A 19,033-nucleotide genomic window follows, 5' to 3' on the forward strand; every position below is an offset into this window, starting at 1 on the left:
CAGAGATATATCCCAAATCTACCTACAAGACTTGGAACATGACAGAGAGACATATAAGAAAATTCTGATTAATATGATTTATTGACACCAGAGCCTTGTTCATATAGTCAATGCTCACAATATAATATGAGAGAGTACTGAATCAAAGATCTTAAAGACCTATTACAAATGTATGCTTCCAAATGGGTAGAGGAAAAAAAATCACTTGTGCATCAAAACCTTCAAACATATCCATGTGAGGAATGTCCTAATGGTTGCTGAAACAAGGAAGTCAGATTTGGACAATAATGGAGATGAGGATCTATGGCAGACAGTGAAACATCAAATACTACAGGTAAGGGGGAACAGCACAACGAGGGGAAAGGGAAGCACAGAAAACAGAATCTGATAAAAAAAAAATAGTTTTACCAAGAGCAAAGAAGTATGAGAAATTAATAGGGTCAGAGGAAAGTGGTTAAATATTCAGATTTTGTAAATATTTTGGGATTAAAGAATAGGCTCAAAAATGTTATTCTTCTGAAAAAATTTGAGTAATTTTTCTGTAATAGAGTCTGGTAAGTGTCTGGGAATATATCAACCTGGGGAATTAAAAAAACTTAGGAATAAGGTCAGTCACATAGAAGATAATTGGGCTTCCATGAAACCAAGGCCAGTGCGATGTGATGCTGGTTTACGTCAACTGAATAGAGAGGGATATATGACATGACTCATTAGGATAAGCTTTGTCTCTCCTACCCTGAGAAACTTGAGTTTTCATCACTCACCTCTCTTCTTCAGATCTCCTAAAGGTCAACCATGAAAAACAGGACGTTGACCGAATTTATTCTGTTGGGCTTCACAAATCAACCTGAGGTCCAGGCTGTGATATGCACCTTTCTGTTCCTCATCTACATGATAAGTGTCCTAGGAAATCTGACTATAATCATTCTCACCTTAGTAGACCCTCACCTCCAGACCCCCATGTATTTCTTCCTCCGGAATTTCTCCTTCTTAGAAGTTTCCTTCACATCCATTTTTATTCCCAGATTTCTGACCAGCGTGACAACAGGAAATAAAGTCATCAGTTTTGCTGGGTGTTTCATTCAATATTTTTTTGCTATATTTCTTGGGGCAACAGAGTTTTACCTCTTGGCTTCTATGTCCTATGACCGCTATGTTGCCATCTGCAAACCCCTGCATTACCTGACGATCATGAGCAACAGGGTCTGCATACAACTCGTGTTCTGCTCCTGGCTGGGAGGATTACTAGCTATCTTACCCCCAATCATCCTGATGAGCCAGGTAGATTTCTGTGCTTCCAATGTTGTGAATCACTATTTCTGTGACTATGGGCCCCTTCTGGAGCTGGCCTGCTCAGACACAAGCCTCCTAGAAGTGATGGTCCTCTTCGTGGCAGTTGTGACTCTGGTGATTACTCTACTGCTAGTGACATTTTCTTACACATTCATTATCAGAACTATTTTGAGGATCCCTTCTGCCCAGCAAAGGACAAAGGCTTTTTCCACTTGTTCCTCCCACATGATTGTCGTCTGCCTCTCCTATAGCAGCTGCATGTTTATGTATATTAATCCCTCTGCAAAAGAAGAAGGTGCCTTCAACAAAGGAATGGCTGTGCTCATTACCTCAATTACTCCCTTGTTAAACCCCTTCATTTATACTCTAAGAAATCAGCAAGTGAAGCAAGCATTCAAGGACACCATCAAAAAGATTGTGAAGCTTTAAAACACAATACATTTCCATGAAAAATATATTGCACTTACTAAATGGGTACTAAATGTCTATTATGTCTCAGATGCTGAACTGGCCCTTGAGGATAAATATAGGATGACATAGGTCCTGAGTTCAAAGAACCTACAGGCTAGTATGGCAGAAAGGTGTTAAACTGTAAATTCATGTAGTAAGTTTACCAAAAATAAAAGAACAAGGTAAGTGTTATTAGGGGGCAAAAATGAGAATCCATAAAAATAATAGTTGGAGGGAGTTAATTATTTTCCAGAAATGACCCGAAATTTAAAAGGCAAAAGACATTGCTTATTTAGAAGAGTGGAAGGATAAGAATTTAGAATGAGAAGAAGGGACCATCATGAAGGTATTATTTAATTACAAACTACAGAGTCAGTGGACATTGGTGAGTCAAGAGAAGTTTTGAGAAAGGAAGTTATATCCTCAGCATTATTTTGAAGGAAATCTGGCATTGGCATTGCCCTTCCTCAGCGAGCCCTGGAGACTATGCTTTGGACAAGGTGTGAATAATTTTGATTCTCCACCTCTTTGTCATTCATCTTTCAGTTGTAGCCATTACAAATTTCATCCTTATCTAAAGGAAAATTAAAAGGATACACATTTGGTCCACTTCTCTCCAAATGAAAGAACCCTCAAGATTTTGTCAACTTCCACATCCACTCTCCAGAAGCTGTGGATAGAAGAGGCTTCTAGAGCCAAGGTTAAAAACCTTCTCCTTCCAGACAGGATCTATTGTTGCTTTTCTAGCTAGGATCATTTTAAGTTAATGGCTGAGATCTCCCAGTCTCTCTCTCTCTTTCTCCCTCTCTCTCTCTTTCTCTTTCTCTCTTTGGTAGTTTCTGGTGATTTGTTCTTTCCTCTTGTAATTTTATTTTCATGCTGTTTACTTTTGTTAAATATTAGACAGGCCGAATTCTGTGATATGATGCCTTTCTTTTAACTTTTCTCCAAGTTTTTTTGTTTATAACATAAGCCGCGGATGCCTGTTTCATAAACAGGTAATACATATAAAATATAATATGGTTTTATATTTTGGGCGCCTGAGTGGTTCAGTGGGTTGGGCCTCTGCCTTCGGCTCGGGTCGTGATCTCAGGGTACTGGGATCGAGGCCCGCATCAGGCTCTCTGCTCAGCAAGGAGGCTGCTTCTTCCTCTCTCTCTGCCTGCCTCTCTGCCTACTTGTGATCTCTCTCTGTCAAATAAATAAATAAAATCTTTAGAAAAAAATATGGTTTTATATTTAGAATTTAGAATGTATAAGTCTTAGCAACTAAATGGGAATAGACTACCCTACCAAGAACTCTACACATGGACTCAAGTTCACAACAGCTTGAATATGAACTGGTGGTGGTAGGACCTCAACTTCAAACTAATTGAAAATATTTTTTAGAAAGCTGAGAACTTCCACAGAGTTTAGTAAAATCCTAATGCATTGTAGAATGCTGATTTTGTTTGAGGTACAAGTGGAACATCATCTGGTGTGTTCACGTGCTGTATATGTGGTACTATTGTTTAGTGGAATGATGCTTCCTGGGCATTTAAGAAACAAACTGTACTGGACTGCTATGAGAGAAAATTTCCAGAACCACAGAAAATATTGAAGAGTGCATGGTATTTAGAATAAAAGGTCTTTTATGTAAAGGTGTTGCTATTTGGAATATCTGATTTCTTTAGAGGCTAGGCTAGAAATTAGTGATGATTTTTAATATATTACAAATTGTTCGGGAACATCATCAAAAAGACATAATGCCGAGGGGGAGCAAGATGGCGGGGAAGTAGGAGGCACCATTTCAACCTGTACCCTAAAGTGAGCTGATTACCTACCAAAGAACTCCGACCACCCATGAAATCAGCCTGAGATCAGAATTATACACGTCTGGATCTCTACAGGAGCAGAAGACGCCAGTGGCAGGTAAAGCAGACTGGGAGCATCGGACTGATATCGGAAGATAAACAAAAGGGGGAGGGAGCCACCAGAGGTGACCGATTGGAAAGTAACACCCCAACACGAGAGTGCTCTGCATCTGGGGACCAGCATTAACTTGGAGTCTGGTTGAAAGCACTTAAAAAAACAAACAGCAAAGGATCGCGGTGGGGGGGGGGGGTAATAGTGGGAACCTGGGCGGTTAGGGTCAGGGACCTAAGTCCCTGGACCCAGGACAGCCTCCCTGGCGCGGAGCCAGAGAGAGTGCGGCGGAGAAATCAGGTCTCCGTCCCTGAGCCGCGAGTGCACCTGAACGCCAGCGCGCCTGAGAACGAGTGGGGTCTGTCTCCCGTGAGGGGCTGGGAGCCTGGCCTGACGGCAATCCTGAAACGCGCGCGTCCCACACCCTCCCTTGGGATAGGTGCTCATAGGCGCTAGCCTGGAGCTCTGGCAGCAGGAAAAACCAGACATTCCCAGCCCAGGACAGCGGGAAAATTTCAGTGCGCGATCTCTGCTCGGAACCTCTCTGGCGGTCTGGAGCTGCCTAGACAGCCACAGCTGCCCTGGTTTTGGGCACAACGAGGAGCTCCTGCATCCCCAGGGACAGTGACCCAGAACCAACTCTGCCAGCAGCTTTTGCAAAACAGTCTGAGGCTTCTCTCTGAGAGGGAGGTTGGGGTGCTGTTTGCTCTCCTCTAAACCTCCAAAAACCATCAAAAGCTGTCAAGGCGAGAGAAAGCAGATGAAAGAACATAAAAACCCCCAGAGAACAAAAGGCTGAAAAAAAAAAAAACAGTTTCCTGAAAAAAAAAGAGCTCACCCCCTTGAGGGGAGTGGGAGGACCTAACTCAGGGAACATCATTGTCTGAAAACCCACGTGGCAGGCCCCTCCCCCAGAAAACCAACCAGGAAGGAAGGAAAAAAAAAAAAAAAGACTACAAGAGAACAACCACCACTACTTCATAAATACAACTTTTATTTTTAACTCTTTACCAATATTCTGGTTCTTTTTTTTTATACATACAGATAATTTTTTAACCTATTTACCATCACACTGAGATGTCCAGTACATCAAATTCTTTAATAACCTTCTAACCTGAAATTTTTGATACATACACCCGTGTTTTTCTTTTGTTTTTCTATTTTTTTAATTTTAACTTAGTTTAGTCTAGTTTATTCTTTTTTTAATCTTTATTTTCTACTATACATATAGAGTTAAACTTCAAGGTAACCCCCTTTCCCCAATCAATGCTACCCCTATAGGCAAACCAGTTTCTAATCCCCCTGTAACTTAGGAAAGTTGAGTCCCTTAACAAAAACATCAAGATACCTTCAGGAAGAATCAAAATAACCTTCCTCACCCACACTGAGAATCTATAACCATTCTCCCAATTTTTCCTTCTGTCAGTGTTTCTGTGAATTTGTGTCTGTCCTGACAATATATAAATCTTATACTTGGGGTTCTTTCTGAGGAGGTTTTTCCCTTTTTTTTGCTTATATATACATATTTTTTTCTCTTGTCATATACTTTTATCACTCTTTGTCTGTCTGTTTTTGTTTGTATACTCCACAAATCTTACCTTGTGGCCCATTTGGGCTGAGCCTTCTCTTATATCTTCCCTTTTTTTCCTATCTCTCTCTCTCTTTTTTTTTTCTTCCTTTTTTCTTTCCCCCTTTTTTTTTCTTTCTTCTTCTCTATTTCTTTTTCTTTTCTTTTTTCTCTCATTTGGGTGGGGAATCCTGATTGCACAGAAGCGTTCCAGGGTGCACATTGACTGCACCACAATCGATAAGTCCAGCTGCATCTGTTTAGTCATCTCTTACCAAAATGACTAGGAGGAGGAATACCCAACAGAAGAAAAATACAGAGGATGGGCCTTCTGCAACAGAACTAATGGCTATCGACATAGACAATATGTCAGAAAAGGAATTCAGACTAACAATTATCCAGGCAATAGCTAGGTTGGAGAAAGCCATGGATGACCAAACAGAATTGATTAGGGCAGAACTGAAAGCCACCAGGGATGATGTTCACAATGTTAGGGCAGAACTGAAAGCCACCAGGGATGATGTTCAAAATGCTCTCAATGAATTCCAATCTAATCTAAATTCTCTAAAAGCTAGGGCAACTGAGACAGAAGATAGAATTAGTGATCTGGAGGACAAACAGATAGAGAGAAAGGATCAGGAGGAAGACTGGAACAAACAGCTCAGAAGCCATGAAAACAGAATCAGGGAAATAAACGATGCCATGAAACGTTCCAACGTCAGAATTATTGGAATCCCTGAAGGGGAAGAAAAAGAAAGAAGTCTAGAAGATATAGTGGAAGAAGTTGTCTATGAAAATTTTCCCAATCTCACGAATGGAAACAATGTTCATGTACTAGAGGCAGAAAGATCTCCTCCCAAGATTTTAGATTCTCGAAAGTCCTCACGGCACCTTATCGTTAAAATGGGGAATTATGTTTCAAGAGAGACCCTCTTAAAAGCAGCTAGGACAAAGAAGCTTCTTACATACAGAGGAAAGCCCATTAGAATAACGTCAGACCTTTCCACAGAGACCTGGAAAGCCAGGAAGGGCTGGCAAAATATATTCAGAGTACTAAATGAGAAGAACATGCAACCAAGAATACTCTATCCAGCAAGACTGACATTTAAAATGGATGGAGAGATAAAGAGTTTCCAAGACCGGCAAGGCTTAAAAGACTATGCAAACCCCAAGCCGACACTGCAGGAAATATTAAGAGGGGTCCTATAAAAGAGAAAAAATCCTAAGAATATCATTGAACAGAAATATAGAAACAATCTATAGACAGAAAGACTTCAAAGGCAACACGATGTCAATAAAAACCTATCTCTCAATAATCACTCTCAATGTGAATGGCCTAAATGCGCCCATAAAATGACACAGGGTTGCAGATTGGATAAAACGACAGGACCCATCCATATGTTGTCTACAAGAGACCCATTTTGAACCTAAGGATACACCCAGACTGAAAGTGAAGGGATGGAGAAGCATCTTTCATGTCAATGGGCCTCAAAAGAAGGCCGGAGTAGCAATTCTCATATCAGATAAATTAGATTTTAAACTAAAGACTGTAGTCAGAGATACAGAAGGACACTACATAATTCTTAAAGGGACTATCCGCCAAGACGATCTAACAATTGTGAATATCTATGCCCCCAATATGGGAGCACCCAATTACGTAAGAAAACTATTAATCAAGATAAAGAGCCATATTGATATGAATACAATAATAGTAGGAGATCTTAATACGCCTCTCTCAGAAATAGACAGATCATCGAAGCAGAAAATTAATAAAGAAATAAGAGCATTGAATGAAACATTGGACCAGATGGACCTCATAGACATATACAGAACATTCCACCCTAAAACAACAGAATACTCATTCTTCTCAAGTGCACATGGAACCTTCTCCAGAATAGACCACATACTGGGTCACAAAGCAGGACTCAACCGATACCAAAAGACTGACATTATTCCCTGCATATTCTCCGATCACAATGCTTTGAAACTGGAGCTCAATCACAAGGAAAAGTTCGAAGGAACTCAAACACCTGGAAGCTAAAGACCACCTTGCTTAAGAATGCTTGGATCAACCAGGAGATCAAAGATGAACTTAAACAATTCATGGAAACCAATGAGAATGAAGACACTTTGGTCCAAAACCTATGGGATACAGCAAAGGCGGTTCTAAGGGGGAAAATACATAGCCATCCAAGCCTCCCTCAAAAAAATTGAAAAATCCAGAATACACCAGCTGTCTCTACACCTTAAAGAACTGGAGAATCAACAACAAATCAAACCAACTCCACATGCAAGAAGGGAAATAATCAAGATTAGAGCAGAGATCAATGAGGTAGAAACGAGAGATACAGTAGAACGTATCAATGAAACTAGAAGCTGGTTTTTTGAAAGAATTAATAAGATCGATAAACCATTGGCCACACTAATCCAAAAGAAAAGAGAGAAAGCCCAAATTAATAAAATTATGAATGAAAAGGGAGAGATCACAACTAACACCAAGGAAATAGAAACAATCATCAGAAATTATTACCAACAGTTATATGCCAATAAGCTAAGCAACCTAGATGAAATGGATGCATTCCTGGAAAGCTACAAACTCCCAAAATTGAACCAGGAAGAAATTGACAACCTGAATAGACCGATATCTAGTAATGAGATTGAAGCAGTGATCAAAAACCTCCCAAAAAACAAGAGCCCAGGACCTGACGGATTCCCTGGGGAATTCTACCAAACTTTCAAAGAAGAAATAACACCAATTCTCCTGAAGCTGTTCCAAAAAATCGAAGCAGAAGGACAACTTCCAGACTCTTTTTATGAAGCCAGCATTACCCTGATCCCCAAACCAGGCAAAGACCCTACCAAAAAGGAGAATTTCAGACCAATATCACTGATGAATATGGATGCAAAGATTCTCAACAAGATCCTAGCAAACAGGATCCAGCAGCACATTAAAAAGATTATCCACCATGACCAGGTGGGATTCATCCCTGGGTTGCAAGGTTGGTTCAACATTCACAAATCAATCAGTGTGATAGAACACATCAATAAGAGAAGAGAGAAGAACCACATGGTCCTCTCAATTGATGCAGAAAAAGCATTTGACAACATCCAGCATCCGTTCCTGATGAAAACGCTTCAAAGTATAGGGATAGAGGGAACATTCCTGAACTTCATCAAATCTATCTATGAAAGACCCACAGCAAATATCATCCTCAATGGGAAAAAGCTTGCAGCCTTCCCGTTGAGATCAGGAACACGACAAGGATGCCCACTCTCACCACTCTTGTTCAACATAGTATTAGAAGTTCTAGCAACGGCAATCAGACAACAAAGAGAAATAAAAGGTATCCAAATTGGCAAGGAAGAAGTCAAACTCTCTCTCTTCGCAGATGACATGATTCTTTATATGGAAAACCCCAAAGACTCCACCCCCAAACTACTAGAACTCATACAGCAATTCAGTAATGTGGCAGGATACAAAGTCAATGTACAGAAATCAGTGGCTTTCTTATACACTAACAATGAAAATACAGAAAGGGAAATTAGAGAATCGATTCCATTTACTATAGCACCAAGAACCATAAGATACCTGGGAATAAACCTAACCAAAGAGGTAAAGGACCTGTACTCGAGGAACTACAGAACACTCACGAAAGAAATTGAAGAAGACACAAAAAGATGGAAGACCGTTCCATGCTCTTGGATTGGAATAATAAACATTGTTAAAATGTCTATACTGCCTAGAGCAATCTATACTTTTAATGCCATTCCGATCAAAATTCCGCCAGTATTTTTCAAAGAGCTGCAGCAAATAATCCTAAAATTTGTATGGAGCCAGAAGAGACCCGAATTGCTAAGGAAATGTTGAAAAACAAAAAGAAAACTGGCGGCATCACGTTACCCGATTTCAAGCTTTACTACAAAGCTGTGATCACCAAGACAGCGTGGTACTGGCATAAAAACAGACACATAGACCAGTGGAACAGAGTGGAGAGCCCAGATATGGACCCTCAACTCTATGGTCAAATAATCTTCGACAAAACAGGAAAAAATATTCAATGGAAAAAAGACAGTCTCTTCAATAAATGGTGCTGGGAAAACTGGACAGCGATATGTAGAAGAATGAAACTCGACCATTCTCTTACACCGTACACAAAGATAAACTCGAAATGGATAAAAGACCTCAACGTGAGACAGGAATCTATCAGAATCCTAGAGGAGAACATAGGCAGTAACCTCTTCGATGTCAGCCACAGCAACTTCTTTCAAGATATGTCTCCAAAGGCCAAGGAAACAAAAGCAAAAATGAACTTTTGGGACTTCATCAAGATCAAAAGCTTCTGCACAGCAAAGGAAACAGTCAACAAAACAAAGAGGCAACCCACGGAATGGGAGAAGATATTTGCAAATGACAGTACAGACAAAAGGTTGATATCCAGGATCTATAAAGAACTTCTCAAACTCAACACACACAAAACAGATAATCATATCGAAAAATGGGCAGAAGATATGAACAGACACTTCTCCAATGAAGACATACAAATGGCTATCAGACACATGAAAAAATGTTCATCATCACTAGCATCAGGGAGATTCAAATTAAAACTACATTAAGATACCACCTGACACCAGTTAGAATGGCCAAAATTAGCAAGACAGGAAACAACGTGTGTTGGAGAGGATGTGGAGAAAGGGGAACCCTCTTACACTGTTGGTGGGAATGCAAGTTAGTGCAGCTACTTTGGAGAACAGTGTGGAGATTCCTGAAGAAATTAAGAATAGAGCTTCCCTATGACCCTGCAATTGCCCTGCTGGGTATTTACCCCAAAGATACAGATGTAGTGAAAAGAAGGGCCATCTGTACCCCAATGTTTATTGCAGCAATGGCTACGGTCGCCAAACTGTGGAAAGAACCAAGATGCCCTTCAACGGATGAATGGATAAGGAAGATGTGGTCCATATACACAATGGAGTATTATGCCTCCATCAGAAAGGATGAATACCCAACTTTTGTAGCAACATGGACGGACTGGAAGAAATTATTCTGAGCAAAATAAGTCAAGCAGAGAGAGTCAAGTATCATATGGTCTCACTTATTTGTGGAGCATAACAAATAACATGGAGGACATGGGGAGATGGAGAGGAGAGGGAGTTGAGGGAAACTGGAAGGGGAGATGAACCATGAGAGACTATGGACTCTGAAAAACAACCAGAGGGTTTTGAAGGGGCGGGGGGGGGATCGGAGGTTGAGGAACCAGGTGGTGGGTAATAGGGAGGGCACGTACTGCATGGAGCCCTGGGTGTGATGCCAAAACAATTTACATTGTTATGCTGTAAATAAACAAATTAAAAAAATAAAATTTTTTAAAAAAAGTACAAACTCTCTGCTAAGCAGACCTGTATTTAGATACTACTTCTCCTGCTTTCTAGTTAGGTGGCCTTGAAGAAGATACTTCGTCTTACTGAGCCTTGGTTTCCTCTTCTAAAAAATAGTCCGCAATAGAAAACATTTGATGCTTCCAGCCCATTTCCTGCCCCCCAACCCCTTAGAGCTGGTCCTTCACTCCAGAATTGAGTCCCTATTGCCTTTGTACACTTGTTTCCCCCATGCTGCTTCTCTTGAGGTAATAGGGAGAAACACCTCCTCTGAGAGGCATTGGTTCCCCAAACTTGTGCCAAATCATTCCCATTTTTATCTGTGGCATCACCATCCTTTCAGTCTTTAGAACTAGACATCTTGAAGTAATCACTGACTCTTCCCTGTAATCTGTCACCCACCCCTACTCTCTCCTCCCTCAAAAGGGTTTTCAGATTCACTCTATCCCTGTATTTCAACACTCAGCAAACAGGCCATGTGTCAAATATGACCAACTATCAGAGACTGCAAGAGATGGTCTCACATTCTTTCCTTCGTATCACCATTCTCTTTGGTACTACCCTCCCACATGGATTCTGGCTTTGGCCATGTGGCTTGTTTCACACATTGTGACAGTAGCAAACAGAATGCAAGCAGAAATTCAAAAAGCTCTGGGAACTCTCTGACTGCCATGTGAACAAGTCTGGGATATCCTCTAGATGTTAAAAGACCTAAGGCCTCCTTGCCACCATTGCCTTTACTATTATTTACTAATAATCACACACACACATACACACACACACACACACACACACATGCACGTACACACACACACCCTGCCCAGGTGGCCAGCAGCCAACTGGCAATGCATGAATGAGCCCATCAAAAACCAAGAGAAGAACCACCCAACTGAGCCCAGCCCAAGTTGCCAACCCACAGAATCATGAACCAAATAAATGTGGTTGTTATAAGCCACTAAGTATTTGAGTGGTTTATTATTCAACAAAAATTAACCAGTACATCAAGCAAAAGTAAATATATATGGTAAACACATACTGTTTCCTGGTTAAGGATCCAAGATTAAGAAGTGAGTTCAAGTTGGCTTGGTTAGGTCAGGAAAGAGAACTCCATCTCTTCTCATCTATAGTTGCAGGCCAGAGAAAGTTACCAAGAAATAGGCCCTAAAGCAAACTGAGGCAAAATTATTTACTTCTCTTCTGGGGCATTCCATGTCCTTCTTCCAGGTAATGTGGCCCCTAAAGTAAGACTCAAATGGGGATGTTGCCCCAGTAGACTTTGAAAGTCTTATCCCAAGAAGCCTGATTTGAACATTCTCTGTATGCAATGAGTTTCCCAGAAAACTCAGAAGTCACCTGGAGCCTCAAGTCCCCACACTCCTGTCAGGAGCATTTCTAGGACACCTTTTTCCAGGAACTCTGTCCCCAGAGAATAAAAGTCTCATACAAAGGCCACGGTCTACACGACAGAGACCCAGAGCTCCCCAAGCTATGTGTCTGCTTCTCAGAAGCTGCGGGAAACAGCCAGAGAGGAAGACGATGTGCTGATCCACTCACTTCTCAGCCCAGATCAGTCTCAATTGAATTGAACCAGTCTTTCTCCAAACCCAGTAAAGACACAATTCATGAGCCAAGTCCAAAGCAGGCAAACGCTCTGCACGCACACATTTTGTTCTCATCTCAAGCCCCAGCACATTGTAGCAGTACCTCATAAATGCATTCCACCTTCCATTTTAAAGTTTTCAGGATGTGAAGATAACTCTTTTGTGAGGCCCCCAACCAGAACAGGAATGCGGAGAGAGATTGAAGACCCAGAAAGCCACTTAAAACGCGTACCTGCTGAAGAAGCCAGATTCTCAAGGCAGGGAACCAGAGACAATCTGGTAAATGGCTCTCTCTAGTGGGATTTTCTGTTTTTACAATGTCACACTCACACCACAGTTTAGGAAATTCAGAGGATTTAAGTTCTCAAACAATGGAATCACTGTCCCAGGAATGATCTAAATAAACACCTCCTTCTATTAAGGATTTTTGTTGTGTTGTTTTGTTTTGTTTTGTTTTAGAAAATGTCAACTACAGTGGCTAGCACAAAATTGACCAACCCTAACCGATATAACTTAGTCAAACTTTAATTTATGGATTAATTTTTATCACTGCTATGTCCCATATGGGCATGATCAGGTTATGTAAGGCATTGTGAGCTACTTTTTACTGTTCTTAATGCCTGCTCCTTTTAATAGCTGTTCAATTTAGAGGGCATTCTCACTGTGATGCAGATACTTTCGTGTGTAATTTGGTTAAGATTAATTTAATAAAAACTAATTAAAAGTTGTGTTTATGGAGTTAATAAACTCACCTAGGCATTTTCAGTGCCTTGCTTTAATAACTAACATTAACAAGTCAGATCTAGGGAGATGTCTGCCCATAGGGAATTTAGAAATTTAAGTAATGCAGTGGTATTAGCAGGATGATTTTTTAAATTGTTGAGTAGTTCTTTCTAGTCTGCTAAGGTTAACAATTATGGGGATTTTTATTTTAAGGCTTAGTTAAATGTATTTTTATTTTAACTTTAATCAAAGAAAATACCAGATCTAGGGAGATGCCTGTCTATGAAAACTTTATTAATTTAAGTAGCATGTTGGTATTAATGGGAAAGATTAATTAAATGATTGAGTAGGTTTTCTGATCTACCAGGACTGAGAATATAAATATTGTTGTTTAGAACACTGAAGCGGAGTACTCACAGATTAAGGAATTCTGTTAAGATACAATTCTCAATAACCATCTAAGGACTCTCAATAAAAATTAAAAGACCAAAGTAAAATCCTCAAAGAAAATAGTCAAAATTGAGTATACATCTACTGTCTGCTCTTGCTGCATAGCTCAAACAGGGAAAAACAGTGACATGGAGTTTTTTCTTCCTTTCTAATAACAGGTGCCATGTCTTTCTATGAGGGGAAAGAGAGGGTGGAGCTCTGTACTGCTCTAACTTTTCATTCTGCTTTAATATGTGCACAGTCACCTCTGTGCTTATCCTTGAGACAGCACCTTCTAGGGGTGGGAGACTGGAGGAAGGGGGGAGGAGGTGGAAGGAAGGAAGGAAGGAAGAAAAGGGGGAAATAGAAGGAAGGAAATGGGGAAAACAGAAAGAAAGAAAGAAGGGAGACAGAAACCCTGATCTTGAAAGTGTTATTTACAAATACATTTTCACATGTTCAAGAATGGGTTCTGCAAAATTACTTTCTACTTGGGAATTTCCTTCTAAGTATACATTTTTTTAAAACTTTATAGAAACTTAAGATTTTAGGGGCGCCTGGGTGGCTCAGTGGTTTAAGCCGCTGCCTTCAGCTCAGGTCATGATCTCAGGGTCCTGGGATCGAGTCCCGCATCGGGCTCTCTGCTCAGCAGGGAGCCTGCTTCCCTCTCACTCTCTCTGCCTGCCTCTCTGCCTACTTGTGATCTCTCTCTGTCAAATAAATAAATAAATAATCTTTAAAAAAAAAAAAGAAAGAAAGAAACTTAAGATTTTATTTGTAAAGATGTAAAAAAAAATTTTTTTTCGAAACTTCTATTTAGAAGATGATATGGAGGGGCGCCTGGGTGGCTCAGTGGGTTTAAGCCTCTGCCATCAGCTCAGGTCATGATCCCAGGGTCCTGGGATCGAGCTCCGCATCGGACTCTCTGCTCAGCAGGGAGCCTGCTTCCTCCTCTCTCTCTGCCTGTCTGCCTACTTGTGAGCAGATGTCTCCTGAACCAGCAGAGGCAGCTCTGAGCTGTCAGTGCATAAACTGGGCCGGATCCGAGAACAAAGAGAAACTTAAGGAAGAGGCAGCTCTGACTGGCAGGTGGCAGGTTTACCACGCTAGCAAACTAACCTACAGGCTGGTCTCCAGCAGCCGCTAGACACGTTGATCTCGGCTCCTGCCCACCAGAATCGTATAAGTCGGTATGGAGGACTTAACCCGGTTCGGTAACGAACACCATCCAGAAGGTCTCAACAACACCTTGTCCCCTCAACATTCCGTCCTTGAAAATGGTTCCCCACAGTGGGAGGAACGCACATCCAAAGTACAGGGGAGGGGATAAGGAGCCCCCGACTGCGCAGATGCAGCCCTGGGGTCAACCCGAGGTCATATCCTCCCGATGACCTCCTCCTGCACTGCATGCCTGGCGACCAGCTCTTACAATCTTGCACGCCCCACTCTCCGTCTTCTGCAATACGCCCTGACAGGCAGCAAAGGGTTTTCCTGGTGTGACGGTGTCACGTTGGGTGGCTACCTGGATGCACCAGACACAGGTGTCACAGAGCAATATAGGCTCAGGCAAGAAAAAAACAAGATTCACAGAATGATTCCCAAAATAAGGGACCATTTTTTTCCACCAAGAGTCCCCTAATCTGAACCACTCACTGATTCATCAAGTCCCTTAGGTGGGAGGTTGGATCACTCAGGGCATCACTTGTGTCCTCATGTGATTTAATAAAGAGGGTCCATCAGCAGACTCATGAACACACACATTCTGTTTGGATAATAGCACAGGTGTCTCTTTTCGAGGCTGTAATAATGTCCAAGGTCATTCTATTTTGGAGCACAGCTTTTCTCATTAAAGACATTTCAGAGTTCAAGAAAGACACTTTTGGCTGGCTATCATTTAAGGCTTGCTGAGCGAATTTAGTAAGGGCTTCTGTGGGTGCTATACCATCCTCCAAACCAATGCAGGGGGGACAATGACAGTGGGTACACAGTAGGACCAGTGGAAAAGCATATGTGCCTATCTGGCCTTGAGGCCAGGGCAGGTGGCAGCCTTAGAAACTTGGCCCAATAGGGTACGTACCACACATGCTGGCCAGAGACGGCAGCCCTGGAGAGATGGGCAAAAAATAGGTGAAGGGGAGGAGGAGATACAGGCTTCCAGTTATGGAATGAATAAGTCACAGGGATGAAAGGTACAGCATAAGGGATATAGTCAATAGTATTGTAACAGCGTTGTGTGGTGACCGACGGCAGCCATGCTTATGGTGAGCAGAGCTTAACAGAGAGATGTTCAATACTCTGTTATACATCTGAAGCTAATTTAACACTGTGTGTCCACTATACTCCAATGTTTTAAAAATTTGAAATTGAAACCAAGAAATTCTTATACAAATAAGAGCTGTAAGGGAGTTGAAGGACTGTCACCTTTAGCTCTCTCGATTGCAGGAGACAGAAAGGGTTGCTCTGCTATGAAAGAGGTGAAATGGAATTGAATGCATCCTCAGTAACACCTGTCAGAGCATCTCTGCAAAACTACCAACCCGCGGCTCTTCTAAGCTCTGAAGCAACAGCTTTGAATGAAACAAAGTCCCTGCCTGCACAGACCATACTTCCCAGTGCGGGAGACACACACTAAACACCCAAACAAACAAAAACACCAAAGATTACAGTTCTGCCTGGGATATGAAATAGGACGATCGGGGTATGGTGCTGCAATACCTCGGGCAGTTTGGAAAGTCTTTCTAAAGAGATGCAATTTGAGCAGAGACATGATAATGAGAAGGCACCTGTGGAAGATGCAGGACAAAGCCTCTGGACAGAGGGAACAGCAAGCATGAAGAACCCGAAGTATAGTTAAGGACAAGGACAAAGGCTAGTGTGGCAGGAGCATAGTGGAAGGGCAGGGTATCGTAAAATGTAGGTTTCATTGTTATTTCTCCACTAGGATGAGGGCAACAGATCAGAAGACAATTCCCACTAAGAGATAGTTTGTTACTCACAGTTCCCAAGAGGAGGGCATGCTGCTTCACACAGGGCCACATGGAGAAGCACCGGGGTAGATCAGCAGGGAGTGAGAGGTCCTGTGGACAAAAGCCTGTATTGTGATTTTCAAGGGAAGGAACAGGCAAGGCACAGACTAGACAAGTTTCTGTTTACCTAGTTTGGATAATTTCAGCCAGTTCTAAGTTTAGGGGCTGTCTCTAGTTGTCTGGCACCTGACTCTGGGATGATTAGGTCCCAGGAATATGTGGGCCTAGAGTGTTAGAACCCACTAAAGGCGATGGCAGAGGGTACCTCTGGATTGTTGGTCTGCATATAAGAGGCACACTTCTAAATGAGTCATTGGTTATCTCTAAGAATTAGCTGACCCTGGGAGGGGCAGTCTAGCCAGGATGAGTAAGGTTCCAGATGTCAAAACATCAGAATAAAAAGACATGCTTAATACGCAGGGACCAAAACACTAGCATCTTATAAATCAAGGGAAGGACTTTGCAGTTTATTCTATCTAAACAGAAGTTACTGAGTTGCTGGAGGATTTAAGGGAAAGGAATGATATCATCAACTTACACTTGGAGAAAATCACACCGGCTGGGTGGAGACAAGTTGGAGAACAGGATGGCCCTAGGGAGGGACAGTTTGCTGGACTAAGATTCTAGCTATGGAGGGGCGCCTGGGTGGCTCAGTGGTTTAAGCCGCTGCCTTCAGCTCAGGTCAGATCTCAGGGTCCTGGGATCGAGTCCCGCATCGGGCTCTCTGCTCAGCAGGGAGCCTGCTTCCCTCTCTCTCTCTCTGCCTGCCTCTCTATCTACTTGTGATATCTCTCTGTCAAATAAATAAATAAAATATTTTTTAAAAAAACGTTTAAAAAAAAGATTCTAGCTATGGAGATGATGAGATGGTTGGGATTACATTTTGGAGGCAGAACTGACAGAAGTTGCTGAGAAGTTGAATGTGGAGTGTTAAATGAATTAAAGAGGAGGGCTAGATTTTTGATCTGAGCAACTGGGAGGGAACAGCTCCCTTGCTGGAATGAGGAAGCTCAGAAGAGGAAGAACAAGAGTTCTACGTGAGACACAGTAAGTTTGAGATGCTCTGAGACATCAAAAGGAAGATACTCAACTATGTATACAAGGAGAAAGAAGTCAGAGTCAAGGATGTGTGCTTGGGAGTCCCAGAAGTTAAAAAATAAAATGTTTTAAGAAGAAGAGTGAACCAAATACCATTGAGAGATTGAGATGAAGACTGAAAATTAGCTAGTGGATTTGACAAAACAAGATTGTAGGTGCTTTTAGTAAGATTCAGTGGAGTTGTAGGGACAAATGCAGAAAACGGGAGATAAAAGGTGGAAAAGAAGCCAGTGTCCACTAGAGGGCATCAGAAGTTGGGGAACTGGCCCTGGCTATTCCAGGTAATACCTCTCTTCTACCCCTGAACTTCAACACCCTTCCCAGACTGAAAACACTCAGAATGCTTACTCTCTGTTTAATGGCACCGCTAAGAATGTCTGCGGTAACACAAGAGACCTGGAGATTGATGGAAATCCTGTCCTCCCTGCCTGCCTGGGCAACCAGACAGGCAATGTCTTCACTGGAACACTTTCCATCTAAAAAGAAAACTAAGAATGGAGATTAATGTGACTAAATCATGTTTCACTGTAGTTACATTCTAGAATTTTCCAGAAGTTTCCACATTTAACTCGAAGCCACGACTTCGTGCAGATGAATGAATTACCCATTGGAGAGTCTAGACATATCAGAGGGAGACCCTCAAATCTAATGCAGTCTGTGAGCAAGGAGACCCTAAATGAGTGAGAAGGTAAAAGTTAGGAGAGGGCACAAGGTGTGAGGAAAGGGAAGAGGACCCAGGTTGGCCAAGAGAAATAAGATCAAGGAGAGATGAGAGGATACGGTAGGCACTGGGGACCCAGGCAGAATCACCTGGCCCATGATACTACCTCAGCTCAGAGTCACCTAGGGAAATGCCAAGAGTCAGGGCCTCCTAGGTCCCAAGGGGTTGAAGACATAACAGCAGCTGGAGAATAACTATGGGCACCACAGAGGTTGAGACTTCCAAGAGAGGAAGGAAGAGCAGAGCCCAAGTCTGTGCCCAGCAGCCCCTACCCTGGCTGGCTGACCTCTTCCATTTCCCCCAGGTATGTGCCCCCACACAGTGCTGGGCAGCCGTGGCCCTTCTCTGACAAGGCTAGACCCTGCCAAGGATAGAAAGGGAAGAGGAACAGAGGGCCTTAGAACCTCTCTCTGTGGGCCAGGAGCCAACACCTGTCCCTGGGCACTGGAGAAAAGAATCCAGCTGAAGTTTCCCGAATCCTTACCATTGCATTTGCAAAGGTGTGATTCAGGGGCCACCAGGCTGGCTGGACAGGGAGAAGGAATGAGAAAGGTACGGGGATGGGGATCTGGACAACTTCTCCCAGATAAAACTGCATATAATACAGCAAGGCAAGTGTGTACATTCTCAGACTATGCAAACCTTTCAATGTGTGATGAGGTGTGTACAGCAAAGAGGTGGAAGTGAGGCAGTGGGCAGCAAGCGTATGCAAGTCTGTGGGATCACAAGTGGTAAGTAAATCAGGTGGGCATGCATAGTCTCCAGACTGTCCTGATGAAAACTTAGGACATTCTTTCCCAGGTTCCTGTTAATGGTCCCCATCTGCAGAGCTGCTCCCATTCTC

The 19,033-nt window shown here is 42.3% G+C and overlaps 1 protein-coding gene across 1 annotated transcript; it reads left to right on the forward strand.

Moving 5' to 3' along the window:
- Positions 1-795: 795 nt before the first annotated feature.
- On the forward strand, positions 796-1,722 carry LOC123947403 (olfactory receptor 6C4-like). Its single transcript, XM_046013589.1, has one exon. The coding sequence runs from the start codon at positions 796-798 to the stop codon at positions 1,720-1,722; it is 927 nt and encodes a 308-aa protein (XP_045869545.1).
- The last annotated feature ends 17,311 nt before the right edge of the window (positions 1,723-19,033 follow it).

Source organism: Meles meles, chromosome 7 (assembly GCF_922984935.1).
Source record: "Meles meles chromosome 7, mMelMel3.1 paternal haplotype, whole genome shotgun sequence".
Lineage (NCBI taxonomy): Eukaryota > Metazoa > Chordata > Mammalia > Carnivora > Mustelidae > Meles > Meles meles.